A 20,222-nucleotide genomic window follows, 5' to 3' on the forward strand; every position below is an offset into this window, starting at 1 on the left:
GCTGGTTCCAAGAAGCAATGCTTAGAGCTCAGGGAAAAAGAAGATAGCAGTTAACGAATATTTGGCAGGATGTTAATACAAATATTAACACTGTCGCAACATCGTAAGGTATAATGTCAGGGACCTGAGAGCAAGCTGTTTTCTACATACGAAGAATTAAGGTGGTGCTGGACCTAATGAATCTATGACTAACAAATTGTGGTCAACGTGAGATAACTCCTTAAGTCCTGTCATCCTGCAAATGGCAACCAGAGTTTGAAAGGGAGTTATATTTTGTCTTCTTCAAAAGTTATCCACTGCAAATTAAAACAAAAAGCCAAAATCTAGAAATGTTTTTGTAAATCAACAATTAAAATACTTTCAAACTGTGTTTGAAATGTCATCTTTAGCTTTTGAACATTTAACAGTAAATCTTTCTTTACCACCACTACCCTCATTCTTTTAAAAAGAAAGCAGCTTTGAGTGGAAAAATTTATTTCTTCAAACTATAAAAACATTGCTGTTGTGATTAACTTCAAATTTTCAAGTAGAACATTTCTTGCAAATCTAACTTTTCATGTGAAGGTTGTGGTAGTGACAGGAGGGACATCATACTGATGACAATGGATTAGCAAAGACATTTCAATGCTCAACTCCCATCTCATGCTGAGATGAGCACACAAAGAAGTGAAGAGGGTGCTCTGCTTAGCTAGAGAAATAGGGAGGAAAATACATTAAAAAAAGGCAAGGGCTTTGAGGTTGCACACTGTGATACCTAATAACAAATAGGCAATTCAGCAATTTGAATAGTTTTAGCTATTATTAGAGCACTATCGTGGGGCGAAAAAACTTTATATGCATATACATGTAAAGAACTGGACCAGCTCTTCAAAAAGCAATAGAGTGAGAATTACCAATAATCTGGAATTGAGGTTCCTCCGAAAGTCTTTATGTCCAAATCCTACAAAGGCGCGGTTTAGCCTGTGTCCAAAGCCACCGCTGTCCCCCAAACACGATTGGGCTGCGCTCGCTGACGCCTTGTCTCTGTCAGAAGCCAGTTGTGGAGACGTTTTTCGGCTATGATGAAGAAGCTTCCATGGAGTCTGATGGTTCCTCTATCTCATACCAAACAGACCGGACAGATCAAACCCCTTGCACTCCTGAAGATGATTTGGAAGAGGTATTAAAAATATGTGTTATTTTGTTTTGAAACCTCACTACTAACTTTTAATGAAATTCCTGGTCTGTTATATCATTCATCTGTCACCTCTGACCAGAAAGTCAAAAACTGATGTTAAATTTAATACTGTGCATGTTGGTTAATATCTCTGGTTCTCAAGTCTTCAGTAATTTCACAACTTTTAGCCAAGCTGGAAGTATAACCTAAGAATATTAGATTTATAATGGGTTTATAGGTTGTAGGTCTAAAGAGACTGAGAAGTTGAACAGTCCTAAGAGGACCTGTTCACGTGGAGATTTACTGCAGGTTTGTGTGCATGTAGTTTAGTTCAGGTCCTTCGGTTTGTCATTTTGACCTCAGCACAGAGCACAGCCTTAAGTGATAAGGTTTGTGTTTCTGGAAGGAGAAGTAAGCAGTCACGTAAAGCACCAGTCTCCAGAGGAAAGGCTGTCTCCTCACCAGTATATCAAGGTCATGACTTTTCTGGAGGCTCTGAATGCAGAGTACACTGGTAATACAAATAGAAGTGATTATTCCTGGTATTTTGCAGGGCTTCTCTGCAGATGCGTTCCCGAGTGTGTGTCAGATCACTGTACCATTACACGTTTCTGGGTTTAACAAGAATCTTGTATATAAACAAAAAATTCCTAATAATGACTTGAAGCCTTTTTATGATATGCGATTTTTCATCTGCCGCCTGTTTCATAGGGTGAAATTAGATCTGTTAAAAAGGAACCTAAAGAATTCCTATCTCCATCATAAATGGCACACAACTGGTTGCCAGGTGTGTGTTGCGCTGCAGGAAATCTACAGGTATTTTTATATGTATAAGCCAATTTATTTTCCATCCCTGTATTGACATTTTTTTTTCCCTGTTCAGACAGTACAAAGTTTATGCATGCAGCCAGCAGTATAATTTCATTTCATGTCGAATGAAATATTCTGGTCAACCTGACATGAAAGCATTCAATGCTGGATATTGTAAGGCGAGTGAAGAAGACGAAGGGCCCTTTTCATGTTGATGTCACCATTTTACAAGTATTAACTCTAGATTAGTATTTTAATAATTGAGTAAGACTGTCAGGCTTGGCTTATTTTCCAGATTGGAAACCTTCTATTGTTTCAAGAAAGCGGTATTTTCACCTTTAAATGTGATGACTTTGCCTGGTACGGTAATAGAGGACGATTCAGTTGTTAGTGTGTTATATGGATGGCAAATTTTTATCTTTCCAAGAATTCTCTTGGAATTCTCTTTTTTTTCTATACTGCATTTTGTTGAAGCAAGTGTACGGAAGAGATGTTTAAGGGACAAAAGAGAAAGAGTCTGAGAGCACGTGAACAAGATCTTTAGTACTGCGCTTCCCAAATCGAATTTTGAAAGTAATCATTTTGGCACTTCTTAGAGAAAGCACTCTTATAATTGTTTTTATTTTCATTGCAGAAACAAAAGCAGCTGGTGCAATGCATCTTTGTTTTTAATTCCAGGGCATGGCCAAGGAAGAGACAGAACTGCGGTTTCGGCAGCTGACGATGGAGTACCAGGCTCTGCAACGAGCATACGCCCTATTGCAAGAACAGGTCGGAGGAACATTGGATGCAGAACGAGAAGTTAAGGTCTAAATGGCTTATATTACGTGACAGTAAAGGATTGTAATTGTTTGGGGGTTTCAGTTTACTTGCTCAGGTTGTTGTCAAGCTAAACTGGGGTCAGCCAGCCCTTCCAGCACACTGGCAGCTGGGGGTGCGGGGCAGGGGACCCAGCTGCGCTGGCTGCCAAGGTGGGCTCCAGGGTCTCTCTCACGTCTCAGTGAAGTGCTGGTTTGCTGGAGGAACCACCATTACTACTGTTTCGTCTTTTTTTCACCTCTGATCAGTTTAAGAGAAATTCAGAGAGAATTTTTCTGGGAAATCCTTAAAATTAAGCTCTTTTTCTATAAAAATCTAGGACAGATAGCCTTAAATATATAATGCTTGGTATTTAATTCCTTCTGGATTCTGTGAGATTACGTGATTCCTCATAAAATGTTTAGAAGGCTTGTAGCTGAGATTCCTTTTCTTAATTAAATTGCAAAGTGTCCTATGCTATTCTGCCTGCCTATCTGCCTCACAAAGCCCATGTGGCTTCAAACATCTGGCATAAAATGTTACGTTTATTATGAGTATGTTGTATATTACAAGGTGTTGGCAGGACTTATCATGCATGGAATGCAAGGGTGAATACAGTAAATAAAGGGATACATTCTGTTCTGAGCTAACAGTTTGAAATTTAATGGAAGTGTAACTGCAAAATTTGGCTTAATTTGGCTCTGTATCTATTGTGTGAACATGTTATCCAGTTCAAGGTAAGGATGACAATGCCAGGAGATAACCATGTCATCCAGCCTGGTGCCTCCAGTGGGAACACCTCCAGCAGCTGTGGCACAGCACCGCGTACCACCGAGCTGTGACTCTCCCAGCCGCGGGCAACTCCCTGGCCCCAGTCAGACATAAACAGCCAAATTCCTCTAGCTAAAGTCCATCATTTCAATAATATTTTGGCTTTCCTAGCTATTTAACTAGTCTGGTTTTCTTCCACTGAATAATTCAAATAACTAACTGCTAATTTCACCACTGTCTCCACTGGTGAGTACCTCTCAGCCACCCAGATTTAGCAGCACCTCTTGTCTCCCAGCGACCTCCCTGTTTGGCAGCCATAGATCATCTCACTCTCTCTGAATGCTCAAACTGCATTAAAACTAACATTCCCAGAAGCATGCGCTCTGCTTTGAAGTGGTAGGGATTGCACGTGTAGAGAAAATCATAATGAAACAAGACATGCCCAGCTTGAAAAGTGACTTGATTTTACTTTTTCCCTAGTGAGACAAAAGAGAGAACAATGCAGGTAATGCAAATAAATAAGATCATTTTCATTGTAAATAACAAGATAAGTAGCAGATAAATGGTTTGAGGAAAGAAAATCTGTGAAACGTTATTTAACAAATAAAATGGCTAATCATTACATTTATTCTCCAGAAAACACATGTAGGAATGTGGTACATATTTAAATAAGCACGAAACTACAAGTATAGTAAAAAATTACACACAATACAGTTAAGACCGTAAGATAGGATACTAAACGCATAAGGAGGAACACAGTTTGCCAGCATGTAACGTTACATATGTAGGTCTGTTCTGAGCTTTTTAACTCATCAAAAATTTAAGGGAATCAGGTGTGCCCAGAATTGTGGCATAATAATTTTCATTTGTCTTCGTGGAGAAATGAATCTTTGCATTACACTGGCTTTTTTAAACACCTTGTTCGAGAGTAGGGAAGGCTGCTCTACTGCAGACCGGCATAACCAGCTGTAAGGAGCCATTTATATTTTGCTGTCCTACTACCTACCTAATGGGATGCTGCTTATGTTAATTTTGGCTTAAGTCACAACACTATTATCCTATCTTACAGACTTCTTTTTCTGATCGATAACTAATGTTATGTGCTTAGCTGCAAATTTATTCTGCCAAAGAACTTCAAAAATTATTAAAAGTATCTGATGTTTTAAGTATTTTCTGTACCTGTGTTAGCTTTTGTCTTTTAGAGAAAGTTTGATTTATTATTTTTTCTTTTTTCCCTGGCATCCTACAGACACGTGAGCAGCTTCAAGCCGAAATACACCGATCTCAGGCTCAGATAGAAGACCTGGAGAAGGCCCTTGCTGAGCAGGGGCAGGTAATGCGTGCGGCCAAACACTGGCCCTTTCTCCAGCCTTCGTGCTGGAGGCAGGCGGGGGTCTAGAAACGTGCCTGCTCACGTTACCATGTAATACTGCAGATGCTCTTGAGTGTTTATGTCTGTATAGCATCATCCTGATGGGACTTTTTGCCAGCTGTTTCATTTCATACAGAGCAGACATACCAGGGAAGTAATTACCGTCCCTGTCACTGTGCGCTGCACAACCCCCGCCACCACTGCACCCCGATTTAGGAGACATTAATGTAACCTGCCGAGTACTCTTTCCATAAACATGTCAATTAATCGGAAAGAAAGCACTTAATACATGTGCTCTGTTTGGTTTCAAGGAGAGTCAGGCATGCAAGGGCTTTTGAAAACCCCGCTCTCCACATTTACATGTGCTTGTTAGTATCTCAGACATCAGTCCCCAGAGCCCTGAGTCCCCATCAGTGCTTACACGCTAACTCCTGAAATCAAGACCCATTTCAGCCCCATATATCTTTGCTGATCTCAGCCTTAATGCCTCGCTTGCTCCAGCGTAATGGAGAGAACGGCAGACGACGCCTGGGTGAATGGATCTGTGATGTGCAGATGTTACAGTAAGGGAAAGCAAAAGTCAGCTGGTAAAGACGTGCCTGAATTCGGTACGTGTACAGCTGTGAAGTCAAAACGGGTGCGATATATTCATCGGACGCTAAGAATTTCTCTGCACAGCCATGGAAGTGAATTCCCATGCTCATTGTCACTGCCTCAAGTCCCAAAGTACAGGGTCTGTTTGGTGGCCAGCTGACAACCGTGCCCATTAGTCATCCTCTATCCCTTCACTGTCCCTAGCTTAAAATTGCTTTCTGCTGTTTTATTATGCACCTCCTGAAAACTAAATCAGTGAACAACAGGTCAGTTCCCTTATCAATTTAAAGAGTATATAAATACTGAGAGAGTATTATGGTAAGGAAAAGGAAAAATTGTGTTTGGGAAGAAGTTGGTCTGCTTTAGAATCTCACAGACTATCAGAATTTTTGATACCTAAGAGAAAATTGGGAAGCTAAAATAAAGGAAGAATAATTATTTTCTAATTAAATGTTTGTTTAATGAAAGTAAAAGTAATCTTTCCTTGCCAGCAGCTTTCCCTTGCTTTCCAGCTTTCCAGCTCCAGAAAATTTTGCTTTCTTAAGAGGAGAAAAGCAGGTGTTAAATTAGAAAGGGCTTAAACATTTCAAGGGAAGGAGCAAGTGCGTAGTATGTATGTTCAGCAAAAACAAAGTGGCTTTTATCATGTGAAAAACTTTGCAGTGAATGCTTTCTTTAAATTCAGAGTAAGTTTGTGTATTAGGACTATTTGAAGTGTCCAGTTCAGCTGTTTGTGCAGTTCACCATGCAGCTTGTTCATGCAATAGCTTGTCAAATCATCCCAGTCATTCTTTCAAAAAGGATTAATTTGAAATACAATTCAATAATCTACAAAACTGCATTCTAGGAAATTTAGTCTAAATGATTAACATGAAGCACATCACATTCAACCAAACATGTTGAGCTCTACCTTTTTCATCCCATCAGGCATTATTAAGATCTTATTTTTGCGTTGATGTGTTAAGGCTTACACATGGTAATTTTAATTTCTGAATTCACTGCAAGGTGTCTACTTTTGCATGCCTAGTTCATTCAAGGCTGGCTCGGTAGTCTGTCACCTTGGTCTGACCTTGAGATTTCGCTCTGCAAAAGCCAGCTCCACTCAAGGTCTTGGGAGGTTTGGGGGCTACTGCAGCTTTCGGTGGGTGACACTCAGCCCCTGGCACAGACCGCATTATACTCCTGGCTGTTGCATGCCATTTGGGTCCCTTTGGACTGCAGTGCTGAGGTCCAAATATTTGCCATTCGCATACGACCTTGCCTAGGTAGTACTAGAAAATTCTTCCTCAGAACGTTCCCCAAACAGAAAAGGCATTATGGTGTTGGAAGCTTCTGCTTCCCTGCCTGCACAGCCCAGTGGCTCTGGTGCTCGCAGTGCAGTTGTGTGGCCCCTCACAGGCAGGAGGATCCTGCGCCCACGTCCACACTACCGAAATCGGGGAGCATCCTGGCAGCGGGGTGGCGACTCACACCAAGCACCTCTATTCCACCACACAACACCCTCCTCCTCCTGGGTCGGGTGAACTAGTCAATCCTGGCACTGAGGTTACACAGTCCAGAGATGTGCATAAAGTAGCATAACACGGGAAAACGTTAAAAGGAAAATGCACCTTAAATTGGAAGAGTACAGAGTTTAAAACCACACTGACTCCAAAGGTGATAAAGAAAGAGGCACACCTCTAGCCTTGGGATAGCCTTGATAATGAAATATTGCAGGCTGCAAATATCTAACCCCTAGCTGGAAATACAAGAAATGTTCCCAGGCCGTTCCTAGCTTGTGTCTTATTTTCCAGCCAAACAAACAACCGAACAAAAAAACCCCATAAGCATAAAATGTTTTTTGAGAACTTTACAATAATACTAAATCATTTTATCATTACCTTTCAGCTTAACCTCTTATTATTGTTAACCTTACTGATAAATAATGTTCTGGGTTTTGTGGCTTTTATATATCCATCAGACTAAGAAATTAGTTTCAAAATTAGGTTTATTTTGCCTAGTGTTCAGAAATATGTAATTTGTATTCAGTATAATTGAAATCTCAAAATAACTGCATAGCTAGAAAATTCCCTTTTAATGCAAACGAAGGAGTGTTTCTATTCCATTTGTGTACTACAGACTGTTAAAATAAAATGGAAAGCGTGAGCTTTTGTATCATAGGAAGTAGTGGAATTACAATTTCATATGCAGCATTATTCTGTCCCTCTTCTCTAGATGTGTGATTTAGTGAAATACTTGCTACTGTGTTTGTGCTAAACATTGCCAGCTTCACCTACAATATTGGTAATTTCTTTTTCAAGGACATGAAGTGGATTGAGGAGAAGCAAGCATTGTATAGAAGAAATCAAGAACTGGTAGAAAAGGTGTTCTATGTTTCTATTTGTATTATTCAAATAATATTTGTAGCTTAAGGAATGCAGAAGGTGAAATATTTTTATCTGTATCACACAGCTCTATTGGAAATAATTCCTGTATAATAAGATCCTTATAAAGTGCTTTTCTGGCATTCCCTATTGCCCCATAAAATGTGCCAGCATGAGGTCATGTGAGGATGTGGTTGTGGGGAAAACCCCCATGTTCCCCTGTCACTGGTGCTTGCATCCCCACTCGTGCTGACCCCACGGGGTGTGCTCGGACCCTCGGCGCTCACGCTGACCCCGGCATTTCCCCGGCACAGTCAAAGCGCAGAGGATCTCGAGTGACGCTTTGAAAATGGTGCTAACGTGTGTTGCTTTGTTTTGCAGATAAAACAAATGGAAGCCGAGGAAGCTCGCTTAAAACATGATGTCCAGGACGTTAAGGATCAAAACGAACTCCTGGAGTTCAGGATCTTGGAGCTTGAAGTGAGAACGCGTTGCACCCCCAGTCCTGCCCGCCTGTCCTGGGTGGCGCGAGCCGTGGCTAGGGGCACCGCGGCTTTGGGAACTTGCCCACGTTTACTCTAAAGAGCTGCATTGCATTGAATGAGACCAAAGGGTTTGGCACAAAGTGCCAATAAAAGAGGAAAAAAACCCCCAACAAACACCCAGGGATCGATACTGGTATTCTTGATAGGTTGTTCTGGCAGTCTTGCTACTCAGGTAGTTTTAGGATCCAGAAGATTGGCTCGTGATGTAGATATGCATTTTGCTACACTCCATCTGTTCTGGAAATGCAGAGACATAAAACCAGAACAGTTCATATGTGGGAAAGGAAATTTAAAAAGAACTTGTAAAAAGGACATTGCCAAAAATCATTGCTGTGTTTCACCTCTTGCTAAACCTGCAGAGAAGGAATCACATGGCCTAGACTGCTCTGTTTACTTCACTGAGCCTTCTGTTTTCTATATCAATGCCTGTGTAAACAGAATGTACAAGCTCTTGGAAACTGTTTTCCAAATTCTTCAGAGAGAGATTAACAAAGCAGCCACTTCCAAGAAGGAATTAAATGCTACTGATAATGTACTAGCTATGAGTGTATAGTTTTGTTCAAATATGTAGTCAAAATAATAGGTAAGTGGTCATGATCAGTGCCCAGTGAAGAAGTATGGTGGGAAAATATTAGCGCCGTTAATATGTACGTCTGCGCTGCTTTGCAGCCCGGTGGAGGTCTTCCCTGTCAGCCCCGAGTACCCTGACAAAAGCACATGGTCTGGCCAGGGAAACGGCTCTGGCTCCTGGCTGTTGGTGTCAGTAGCTACAGGGTGCAGGAGGAAGGCTTTCTGTGCATTGCGCACCCAAACTAAAGCCACTCTGCGGTAGCGCTGCTTTGCAGTGTGTTCAGTTAGCGTGAGCCTTTTTCAACCGTATTTATCAAGTTCTCGGTGAAGCTGCCATTTGTGACATACCGTAGTAGGTAACCAAGCAATTATTGTCATTTCAGGAAAGAGAAAGACGATCGCCTGCCATCAACTTCCATCACGGTCCTTTTACTGAGGGGAAAAGCCCTCTCCAAGTGTACTGTGAGGCAGAAGGTGTAACAGTAAGGGATTCTCGTTTTGTACTCTCCTTTCCCTAAACAAATACAGACGCTGTTCTGACTCCTGGTTTTCCATTTCTCTCTTGTTAGGACATAGTAGTAGCAGAGCTGATGAAAAAATTGGACATTTTAGGGGATAACGCCGTAAGTGTATGTTCCTTTAATAAATTGTGCATGCTTTGGTAAATATTTGTCCTCATGTTAAGTTAGCAATGCCTTCTTGATTTGCTACTGCACCATCCGTCCTCCCTATGGATAAAGTACTGGGCTACAAGCTAAGCGCTTCCTGGCTTTTTAAGATTTTGTTAATAGCCTTCTGACCAGTGCCATGCGGGATCTTGGTGTCACAACATTGCTTTTAAATTTCCAATGATTTAGAAAATATTTTGAAACTTTGGTGTGTGTTTTTTTTCTGGTCATTGTTCACACATGGTTTGTTTATTTGCTTACTCTTCATTTGCTTCGCTTTTGCATTTTAGCAGCTGTGTATTTTAATTTTGTCTAATAACCCATAAACCTTCGATAGTGACCAGCACATTAATCAAAAACCTACAACAGCAGCATGAAAAGAAGAAACAAATAATAAGAAATTTGAAAGTGTTTCTCCTTTAGCAAATGGAAGTGATTAGTTATACCTATAGCTATGTAGGTAGAAGATATAGGTGCCCTTGTATATTTTCCCCCTGTACCCTCATCTATGCGCAGAGCCACAGAGCCCCCGCGGCTGCGAGCGGCAGAGGAGAGCAGAGGGTCTCGCAGAGCCCTCGGCCGCTGCGGGGCCGCTCCCTGGGAAGCACCGCCGCAGGCGTGGGTCTGCAGGGAGGTCCTTCCGCTTCTCACAGCTCCTCAGCTGAGCTGCCCCAGCGCTCCCCCATGCCTCTGCACAGTTTGCATACCGGCAAAAACGCTGTCCCCAGCGCCATGGGGGACGTCCACGGACGTCTCGTCCACCTCTCCAGTTAGACCAGTTGGGTCATCATGTCTCCGCTGTCCCCGGTCTCTGATCTCTGCCCCACAAAATCAAGCCAGGAGTTAGTGGAGGAGCTGAAACTCATTGAGGCGATTAATAACCTTCACCGCTGCTGCAGTTAATGATATTCACACTGGCAGAAATATGAAGAATCCTAAGATCTTTTGTGTGCAAAGAATAAAAAAAAGATGCTTAGAAGCTTAATCACCAATGAGCTAAGGCTGACCCTGCTAACGTGTAGAAAGATAATAACCCATTAATCTGTTAATGCCTGTGCTAACGTTGTCTTCAATGGCTTTATTAATGTCAGGTTAGTCCCGTGCAGAGTGTTTTGGGACAGCATCTCAAAGAGGCACCTTGGAGACAAACAGGAACAGAAGAAGTGATAACTTTTCTCATGTTTTCTATTCCCTTTCTTTTCCTCTTGGCTTCTTTACTTATATTAATGATCTCTAGTCTGTAATGTTATTTCCCCCTGATTTATTTTTTTCCTATTACATACAAGAAGTTACTTCCAGATGCGACACAAGGGGGAGTTCGCAGTTCTTACCTCAGATAGCTTCAAGATAACTGCAGACTGTTGTTATCACTTGTTTTTTTCTTGTTTTGACATGTTTAACACCACAGACTCAGCCACCGATGGCAGACCCTGCCCCATGGGTGCATGTTGTCATGTCTGGCTGTTAGGGAGTCTGGGAAAGCGAACCCGTGTCCGACCTGCGTGCAAGTGATTCCATCCTTTTCTGTGCATTTTCTCACTTGCATTTCTGTAAAGTGCCCTGGCAGCTTCTAACTGCTTCCTGCTGACCTGTCATGAGTGAAGTATTGCTCTAAGGCAAACCCTCGAGAGAGTACCTCTAGGTGCTAGCAGAAGGTCGGGGGGTGCAGTACATCCCCGCAGGCTATGGGGTCACTGGGGACAGGCACAGAGAAAGGGGGCTGAGGAACACAGATGCCCTCCTCTTCCCCACACACAGGGGAGCCGGGTCAGGGGCTAACTCACACCATTAATATCCTGTGCAGATGTTTTTATTTTTAATGTAATGTAACTTGTTTGAAAAAAAAAACTTACATTTATGGAAGAGACAATTTTCAGCAGTCCTCAGGAAAGGTCTCCCCCCACCCCTGCCAGATAGCACTTCCATTATCCTCAGCTTTGTGCATCAAATTGAAGTTCACCAGTCACCCTTCTTACCAGCTTTCTAATTACCCTGGGGGAATGATAGCTAATGGCTCTCTGGATCTGAATAAATATGGGTCCCAGACTAGAAGGACTCACTTCTGCTGTAGATGTGGTCAGAGTTAGACTGAAGTCTGGGATGAAATGCAAAACTAGTTTCAGTACTTCATTTTTTTTAAAAAAAGCAACAAAACATGGATTGAATAGCTAACATCTTAACAAATGTTTTCCAAAATCATGACTTGGCTGCACAAAATAAGGATTGTGTATTAACCTAATGTGCATATAATTAACTAAGGACTTAAGACTGCATGTCTTTTCTCAATGGCACATCGTGCTAAGCTTGACCTTGTTTTGTGTAACTGTATTTATTCCCTGTTGGGGAAAAATAGATCCAGTGTCACCTTTTTTTTTTAAAAATGTGAGAATTTTAGAAGAATTAACTATGCATATGATAAGAATTCAGCATGAACAGTTACAATTGTTTTTACAACAATGTTGCATTACAATACTAGTTTTCTTTGCCTTAGTTTATTGTTCCTCGAACATATTTAATTTCATATTTATTTAATACAGCAGTGGCCCAAGTAGTGGATTAATAGCAAGACACTGGGATTTGTTGTAATTATATTCTGCTTTTGGCGCAGAATCTGACCAATGAAGAGCAAGTAGTTGTCATACAAGCAAGGACAGTTCTCACGTTGGCTGAAAAGGTAATAACAACTGCATCACTCATCAGTAAACGCATGTCATGAAAGCATCTGACCCTCTCAGAATAGCTCACTTGAAGACACTGGTGATGTAAATGATAGTTTCATCACAAAATGCCATGATTCTTTATGTGGAATTACGCGTGCACTAGTTTTCACCAAAATAAAAGTAACATTCAGGCAATACAGACAGACATTGCTTATTTTAAAATGTTACTTAATTAGCAAAATTATGTTAGAAGGTAAGTGGCTAGGCTTTGAAATAATGTTTTTTTCTATCACCAGTATATATATAAAGAAAAAATGTAATAATGTAATTTTTCCTCTTTTATTTAGTGAATTTAAATAAGTACTTGCAGTGTGTGCTGACACACCATAAAGTCACAGTGAAAGCTGAATACAGAGGCATGCTGCCTCTGCTCTTTAGGCTTAAGCGCCTGATCTCTGTTTTTGTGCACAGTGGCTACAGCAGATAGAAGTGACGGAGTCTGCGCTGCAGCAGAAGATGCTGGACCTTGAGAATGAAAAGGTACCCAAGGATGGGGGGAAGGAACCAGTGGGAGAGGCAGCGGGAAGAGCCGTTGTGTTTGAGCCGCAGCAGTTGCACTGACTCCCTCTTCCTTGTGTCCCTAGGAACTGTTCAGCAAGCAGAAGGGCTACCTGGATGATGAGCTTGACTTCAGGAAACAGTCCTTGGACCAAGCTCACAAGGTGAGGAAAATCAGTCTTGGCTGAATTATGATATCTTGATAATTTACCTCATGTAACATTTGAGAGGAAATGGCCTCAGGTTGCGCCAGGGGAGGTTTAGATTAGATATTAGGAAAAATTTCTTTATGGAGAGAGTGGTCAAGCATTGGCACAGGCTGCCCAGGGAGGTGGTGGAGTCACCATCACTGTAAGTGTTCAAAATGTGTGGACGTGGCGCTTTGGGACATGGTTTAGGGGGCATGGTGGTCTTGGGTTAGTGGTTGGACTTGATGATCTTGAAGGTCTTTTCCAACCTTAATGATTCTGTGATGTATAGTCTGTTTTTCTATAGAAAAGCTCTGTGCTTTGGACAGTACTGCTCATGGAGTGACCCGAGGACTAAATAGGCTGAATTTTAAATAAATCCTTTGTAGCCTGCACTACCAATTAGTTCCTTATGGACAGAGTTCCTTGTGTTTGGGTGGCTCTTCCAGGATTAGGATCTGAATGATAACTTATTAAACACAAGTTTTAATTTAGCAGAGATTTTGGTAAATGATAAGAAAATGATGTTTTCAGTAACTTCTCTTTTCCTTCCAAAATAGAGATTTTAGCCTAGACATTTCCTTAGATCTTAGATTACAGCCTCTGTAACCAAAACAGCTGGAGGTATTATGTGATTCTGTAAATGTGAAATGAAACTGCTTTTAGGTCAGGTTCATCATTAGCTGATCTCTTCAGTCATTAGCTGTCTTGTTTCCTTCAGTTAGAGAAGTGTTCAATATATACTCATGAAACATATAAACATAAAAATTTTCATATTGATTTATCTCATTCTTTCAGTTCCACTTAAATCTTGAGCACAGTTACCCTTGAGAAGCAATGAGTATTTATGCCTCTTTATACCTATTACGTATTTGTATCTCAAACCATTTGGGGGAGCTTTTACTCAGTACACTTTCTGTTCCTGTAAGGATGATTTTTAAGACTGATCCTGCCAAATGCCGAGCTATATCTGGAACCGATGTCTATGCACAGTGGAAACCCTGGAAAGTAGACAAGGCCCCCCCTTACCTGCAGTCTCAGCCCTAAGGCCAGATTATCTCCTGCAGCCTTGAGCTGTTCTGAGAAGCTAGGTGCAGCCGAAGGCTGAGCCCGCAGGATTCATCTTCAACAATAAGCCCTGAGAGAGGTGATCCCTTGGGTGAGTTCTGAAACAGATCTATAAAACTGAGTATGCGAAACTTGCCACAGCAGCAGAGTGGGAAAAATCATATGGCATTGCTTGAAACTCCTGGTAACAGCATGGAGTCTGCAGGAGAGCTCAGACACGGAGCTGTGGCTGTCAAGTAGGGTGTTACTCGGTACCCCTGCGGCTCCTGGCCAGACACTCACTCTCCATCCATGAGATGGATCTCTGGTTCCAGGATCCCAAATTTACCAAAGGGTCCAACAACAACTACCTCCTCCTTGGCTCTGCAGCTCCTGGAGAAGGAACAAGCGTAATGAACGTGTTGTAGCCAAGGCAGAAATAGCCGAGGGTTATTTGCATTTTCCTGTATTCTTTAAAGACATCACGCGAGTCTCCCCAGGCAAAGTGATGGGCTGTACTCCTGGGCACAAATGCAGCCTGAAAGCAGCAAGAAAGCTTTATTCTGCCCCAAAATTCGAGTGGCAAAAGCTCTTTTGATTTGCATAATTTCACTTCCACGTTCCCTTTGTGCCCCTTGAGATGAGGAGCCGCTAATCTTGCCCCGCTAACTGCAGCCAACAAGATTACCAGCTGTAACCACTAAGCTTTTTGCACGGTTTTCATTCCCTTTGGTTGCTGGCGGGGGATTTTGCTATGAGAAGCACTCGGCTCACAGAGAGACTCCTGACACTGCTGCTGCTCTGGAGACCATGAATTTCCCCACGCTCTTTCTTCACAAGTCAATATAATCAGAGAGGGATAACAGTTGCATAATCAAGGTTTGGGGTCCAACAGAAATCCACGTTTCAAATAACAGCATTTTGTTGAGACAGTTACTGTTTGCAAGGATGTTGGCGTTCACTTTTAAAAGTGAAAGCAGAATCTTCTTCTGAGATCTTATCCGATTTTCTCCACAGAGATACCATGGTTGCTGTCTTTCAGCTATCACCAGTATCCATAACTCCTGCCATGATGATGTTATTCTTGTAAATGCTTGTGTTCTTCCATCCTGACTCTGCTAAGCCATAGTAAGAAAACACCACCAGCAGCCTTAGGTGGAAAAACTTGTTGATTTTGAATTGAGCTGAATTATTGCAACAGACATCTATGGCATTTTCAAACAGCCTGTCTAGAGGTTCGAGCCACACTATTGCAGCAGTCTTGTTCTCCTGAGGCCACGGAGAGCTGTGCAAGATGCCACCAGCTTTGGAGAGGGTGTGCAAAGGTGCCATCATTTGCTGCTTTGTCTTTTGCTCTATATCAGACTTGATGAAAAAGATTTTATCTTGCTTTTGGCTTGTGTGAAGGAATAGCATTCATCTTGGACTTTGAAGGAGAAGACATCGTCTGGCAAGGTCGTGTGCATTAGGAGGGTACCAGGTTTGGTGACCCTGGGGAAACATTGCCAGTCCATTTCCTACACACTTCTATATCTCAATAAATCTGAAGCGTACATCCATCTCTGTGCAACAGACATTTTCTGATGCAGTGAAGTAAAAGCTCTGCAGCCTGAGACTGCAGGAACAGAGCCCAGCTACCAGATACATTTTTCTTGAGTATAAAACCTCTTGGAGCTGACAGCTCTGCCAGAGGAAGTGCTAGAAATGCCTTCACACGGGGCGTTTTAAGCTAGTTGGTACAAAAAGCTGCAAGCACACAACAGGGAGTCATTCCTTTCTGGCTTGGAGTATGAACTGGTGCTGCCGTATCCTCTGCTGCTACTGACGGAATAGCTGGGAAAGGAGAACTGAGAGACTGAATATTACATTTAAAAAATATCTGAAACTGACAAAATGAGTCTTTTATGAACGACTTTCCCTTTTCCCTTTTCCCTTTTCTTTTTTTTTTTCTTTTTGCCTTTTGTCCCCACAGCTATCTCCCCATCTCCAGAAAGGAGAAGTTGACACCTGTATATTTTTTGAGAGGCAGACTAGGCTGGGCCCGGGGGCTGTCCCAGTTCCAGTGCTGCTCAGAGTCCCACAGGATAAAAGCAGCCTGAAGTATTTTCCCCCTGGACTGAGTTTTCTGCACTGTCCTGTGTGGGAGGCTCAGCACACAACCCCTCTACTGTTCCCGTTGCCTTACTGGGGTAGAATTTTCAGTTCCTCACAAAACCTCATCTGACCAGAGTCAAGGTCATGCTGACAGCCTTATATTGTTTTTGATTAGCAAATTCTGGAATTAGAAGCCATGCTCTATGATGCCCTGCAGCAAGAAGCTGGAGCCAAAATTTCCGAACTTCTTTCAGAAGAGGAGAAAGAGAAACTGAAGAGCGCCGTAGAGCAATGGAAGCGGCAGGTGATGAGCGAGCTCAGGGAGAGGGATGCCCAAATCCTGCGAGAAAGGATGGAGCTCATTCAACATGCACAGCAGGTAGGCACCGGTGCACGGGCATGGCGAGATTCAGGGTGGGACGGTCCCTCAGATGGAAATGTAATGAACTTGTGAGCACCAGCCTCTCCTCATAGAGCTGTACCAGAAATGGCTGGCCCTGGAGACAGATTTTGATTTGCCTTGGATAATCTCTGCAAACAGGGCACTTTGATTTTCATGAATTTGTCACACACAGTGACAGAGGACTCATCTACAGTTTAAAACCCAATTTATTTATTTTTTAGAAGCACAGCACATACAATTTTTATCTCCAAAAATAATGCATCTTCTGGGTACATCTGTATTTGGTTGGTTAATAAATATTTTTTTATTTGAAATCTGACAGAGAATTAAAGAGCTAGAAGAAAGAATTGAAGGCCAAAAAAGACAAATAAAAGAGTTAGAGGAAAAGGTAAGGTAATGCAGATGAAACAGTTATTGTATGTGCACATGACCATATATTCATTTCACCTTGGCTAAGAAAACAATCTTATAAAAAATTTATGTTTGTTAGTGCAGTGAGCTAATGTGAGACCGCTCCAGGAAACCATTTTGTGTTTGCATTAGTCCCTCTGAGAAGGAAAGGTTTCCAGCTTAAAATCGAGTCTTTCCTTCTGTTATCCTTCAGTAAAGTTGGAAACACAGGACTTGACAAGGTTGGAGGGGTCCATCTGGCCTGGGAAGGGAGTCATGGAGAGCCGCTGGATGGCGGGGGAATGAGGTCTCGCATGTGCTCCAGGGAAGGAGCCAGGGATCTTTTCTCCCTCCCTCCCATCTCCAGCATTTGCATGTGCAGCTGCACTGACCTGCCTTCCCCAGAGGGAATGAGGAGGCTCCCTTTCCTCTCCTCTCCTCACCTGCAGCCACAGCAGTCACTGTCACTGTGGTTAATGTCATCGAGCTTTCTCCAGTCAAGCCATAACTGTTGAATTTTACCCTAACACTACTGTCATCTGAAACTATCTATTTCTAGTGAAATCGCCATGGGAGAACTTGTTCAGGTACAACAGTGGCTGAGCTGGACTTTTGCCTAAACCCAAACCTTACCAAACCCCAAACCAGCGTGGGTTTGGGGGTTTTTTTTGAGTTACCAGAAGAATAGAGCTTATTTTTTTCCTCCCTGTTTTTCCTGAGCCCTTGGCTGTGACTGGGCTGGGCTCTTCTGGGGCAAGAGACAACTCTCATCAGTCCAAGGGATGCTGGGCTCTGGCTGAGCCAAGCCAAGCCCCAAGCCCCTCGGAGCTTACTTCACACTTCATATTTCTTCTCAATGGAAAGTTTTGTTGCACTCTTTCTGTAACCAGAGCTTATTTCTGAGCTAAACACACTGTAAACTCTTATTCTCTTTCTTCTCTTCCATTTTTTCCTCTCCTCCCTCCCCTTTTCAGTTTTTATTTTTGTTTTTATTTTTCTCTTTAGCTTTCATTCTTTGGTCATAGTCCTTCAGGCCACAAGCAAAAGGTAAGCCCTCAGATCACCTCTGGTCTCCCCTCCTCTTCTTGTAAAGCATCAGAGCCTTCCCCTTGCTGCTCAGGCTTCAGCAGTATTGGAGGGGTCTCTTGGGTGCCCCAGACAACCCGAAAATGGAAATCTCTAAAGCCACTGCTCCTTCTCCCTGCACATCTGGGCTGACACACTCACAACTGGACTAAACCCTTTGCATCAGCTTGTCCTGTCTTCAGGCTGAAAAACCAGAATGGTTTGGGGATGACATGTCATTTACAAGTGTGTTTCTCCCAGCACCATGCCTTAGGGCCCTAGATATTGCCCAGCCGTGCCTTTTTTCGCATGTAAATAGGAGATAAAATGCCAATCTGTTTGTGCTTCCAGAGATGGTAGAAATTACCACGTCATGGATGGCGTTGAGGGGAACGTTCCCTATTAGTCATCAAAAACAATAGAATACAACACAAATCTTTTTTTATCAGTTGTACAATTCAAACGGGTAGTTATAAACCTTACAGAAACGGCATGCATGTTATTTTTGCCCAGATATACTTTTTCTTGATCCATGTTGTTATCTCTCTCTCTCATTTCAGCCTACTGAGGAAGCTGGAATTGCTTCTACTGCTATTAACAGGAAGACAGCACTGATTACCAAGACAGAAAAAGAGACATTGCCATTTCAAAAACCCCAAGTATCTCTCATATTTTGCTACTGGCGAAGGAAGATGCAATCTTTCTGACTCTTTCAGACTGAAGCTGAACTGGGGTATGTGGAAATTTCTGCACAGGTGGCGTCTGTACCACGGAAACCTCTGACTGAGCATTTTGAAAAGCTAGAACTAAGCGGACAAAGAAGAAAGCCAAAAACCCCCTCCCTCTCCTACAGCCACAGGCTCCTTCCCGGAGTCCTGGCTCTGCTGCTTGAACTAACTTTCAGTGGAAGTTCTGGCTCTGCTGCTTGAAATATCTCTCAGCTTTACGTACGGAGCAGTATACTAATTCAGATAAACTGAATATATTTTGGTTCCCTGCCAAGCAGGTAGTAAATTGCTTCTCTGTAGAAGTGACCATGTCCTGTTTTATATGTCACACATTTATATTTGTTATTCATAGCTATTTAAAAATCTGTTTTGGAAGAAGATTTTAGGAAGAGTTCCAGAGGAGTAACTCACCAAAAGATAAATGTGAATGAAAATGAAGTGGTTTGTTCCAAGGTTTCTCTTCATAACGCGGGCTGTGTCCAGTGGTTGGTTGAATATCCCGCAAGTCCTAGTTCAGGAAAAAGATGAAGCTATGTTTGAACCCTTCAAGAAATCAAGTTGTAACTTTGGGGGGAGTTTTCAGTAGACTGTGGCGCACAGTACAATGAGAAAAATGGCAAAATAATTTATAATTTGCTGTCCCTAAAGGATGACAAAAGACTTAACATTGTCCCAGCAAAAAGTTCCACCTGCAAAAGAGTGAATGGAAAACACATTATCCCTGATCCGCACACTCTGGGCTGGGGGAGGTGGCAAAAGGGAACAGAAGATTTTACCACCTTGAGGCAAGGGAGCACAAGTACCACAGAGCCCGAGCCCAGGAGGCTGGCGCAGGAGCTGGGAAGGAAAAATGGATCCTCTAGAAAAACAGGTGAAGGAGGGAAAATGCGGAAGAATTCCCACCAGTGTGAGTTGCCAAATGGGAACTGCAGCCGAGCGTACAAACCTGGGAGTCTGAGGGAATGCCCAGCACAAGCTCCCGTCTGCCGCTTTCCGTGGCTGTGGTGTCACAGAGGTCCCCGAGGCGCAGGATGCGGTGCAGGAGCTGCCCGTCCCTTGGAAGCACGAGGTCAGGAGCAAAACCAGAGCTCCTGACAGGTAAGCTGGACTGATCAACTGGAAACACACCTATTATGATTATAGGTACTATGTAACTTTACATGGCCGTTAGTCTCTCTTGCTCAGGTTAAAATGCTTCTGATGATAACACAGAGAAAATTTTGAAGTTACCAGAGTCTTTATGTCAACATTATTTATTTATCTCTGGTTTACATTAGTAATTTTGGTATTGAATTTCAGTATGATGTAATCACAAATGCTAACTTTATGTTTTTAGATCAGAGGTCACTCTTAACAACAAATTACTAGGGAGGTAATGAAATACCCTGTCAAATTTGCATGAAGAGCAAGCAATCATGCTACTTTTAAAAAATGTGTATTTT

General features: G+C 42.4%; 1 protein-coding gene across 16 annotated transcripts in view; it reads left to right on the forward strand.

Annotated features, from left to right (window-relative positions):
- JAKMIP3 (Janus kinase and microtubule interacting protein 3) overlaps window positions 1-18,362 on the forward strand; it is a gene marked incomplete at its 5' end in the record, with an annotated part of 39,192 nt that extends 20,830 nt beyond the window's left edge. For 4 of the 16 annotated variants that reach the window (XM_082002504.1, XM_082002507.1, XM_082002511.1 and 1 more), the window contains 13 exons: window positions 1,031-1,159; window positions 2,645-2,773; window positions 4,785-4,868; window positions 7,802-7,864; window positions 8,246-8,344; window positions 9,363-9,461; window positions 9,549-9,608; window positions 12,256-12,321; window positions 12,779-12,847; window positions 12,952-13,029; window positions 16,370-16,573; window positions 16,920-16,985; window positions 17,962-18,152. In XM_082002504.1, coding sequence (XP_081858630.1) covers window positions 1,031-1,159; window positions 2,645-2,773; window positions 4,785-4,868; window positions 7,802-7,864; window positions 8,246-8,344; window positions 9,363-9,461; window positions 9,549-9,608; window positions 12,256-12,321; window positions 12,779-12,847; window positions 12,952-13,029; window positions 16,370-16,573; window positions 16,920-16,985; window positions 17,962-18,012 — 1,197 coding nt within the window. In that variant the 3' untranslated portion in view covers window positions 18,013-18,152. Of the gene's footprint in view, window positions 1-1,030; window positions 1,160-2,644; window positions 2,774-4,784; window positions 4,869-7,801; window positions 7,865-8,245; window positions 8,345-9,362; window positions 9,462-9,548; window positions 9,609-12,255; window positions 12,322-12,778; window positions 12,848-12,951; window positions 13,030-16,369; window positions 16,574-16,919; window positions 16,986-17,961 lie in introns of all 16 variants that reach the window. The other 12 variants (XM_082002505.1, XM_082002509.1, XM_082002497.1 and 9 more) reach the window with 8 other exon arrangements.
- Window positions 18,363-20,222: the final 1,860 nt, after the last annotated feature.

This window comes from Phaethon aethereus (assembly GCF_964289735.1).
Source record: "Phaethon aethereus genome assembly, chromosome: 7".
In the NCBI taxonomy this organism is placed as follows: domain Eukaryota; kingdom Metazoa; phylum Chordata; class Aves; order Phaethontiformes; family Phaethontidae; genus Phaethon; species Phaethon aethereus.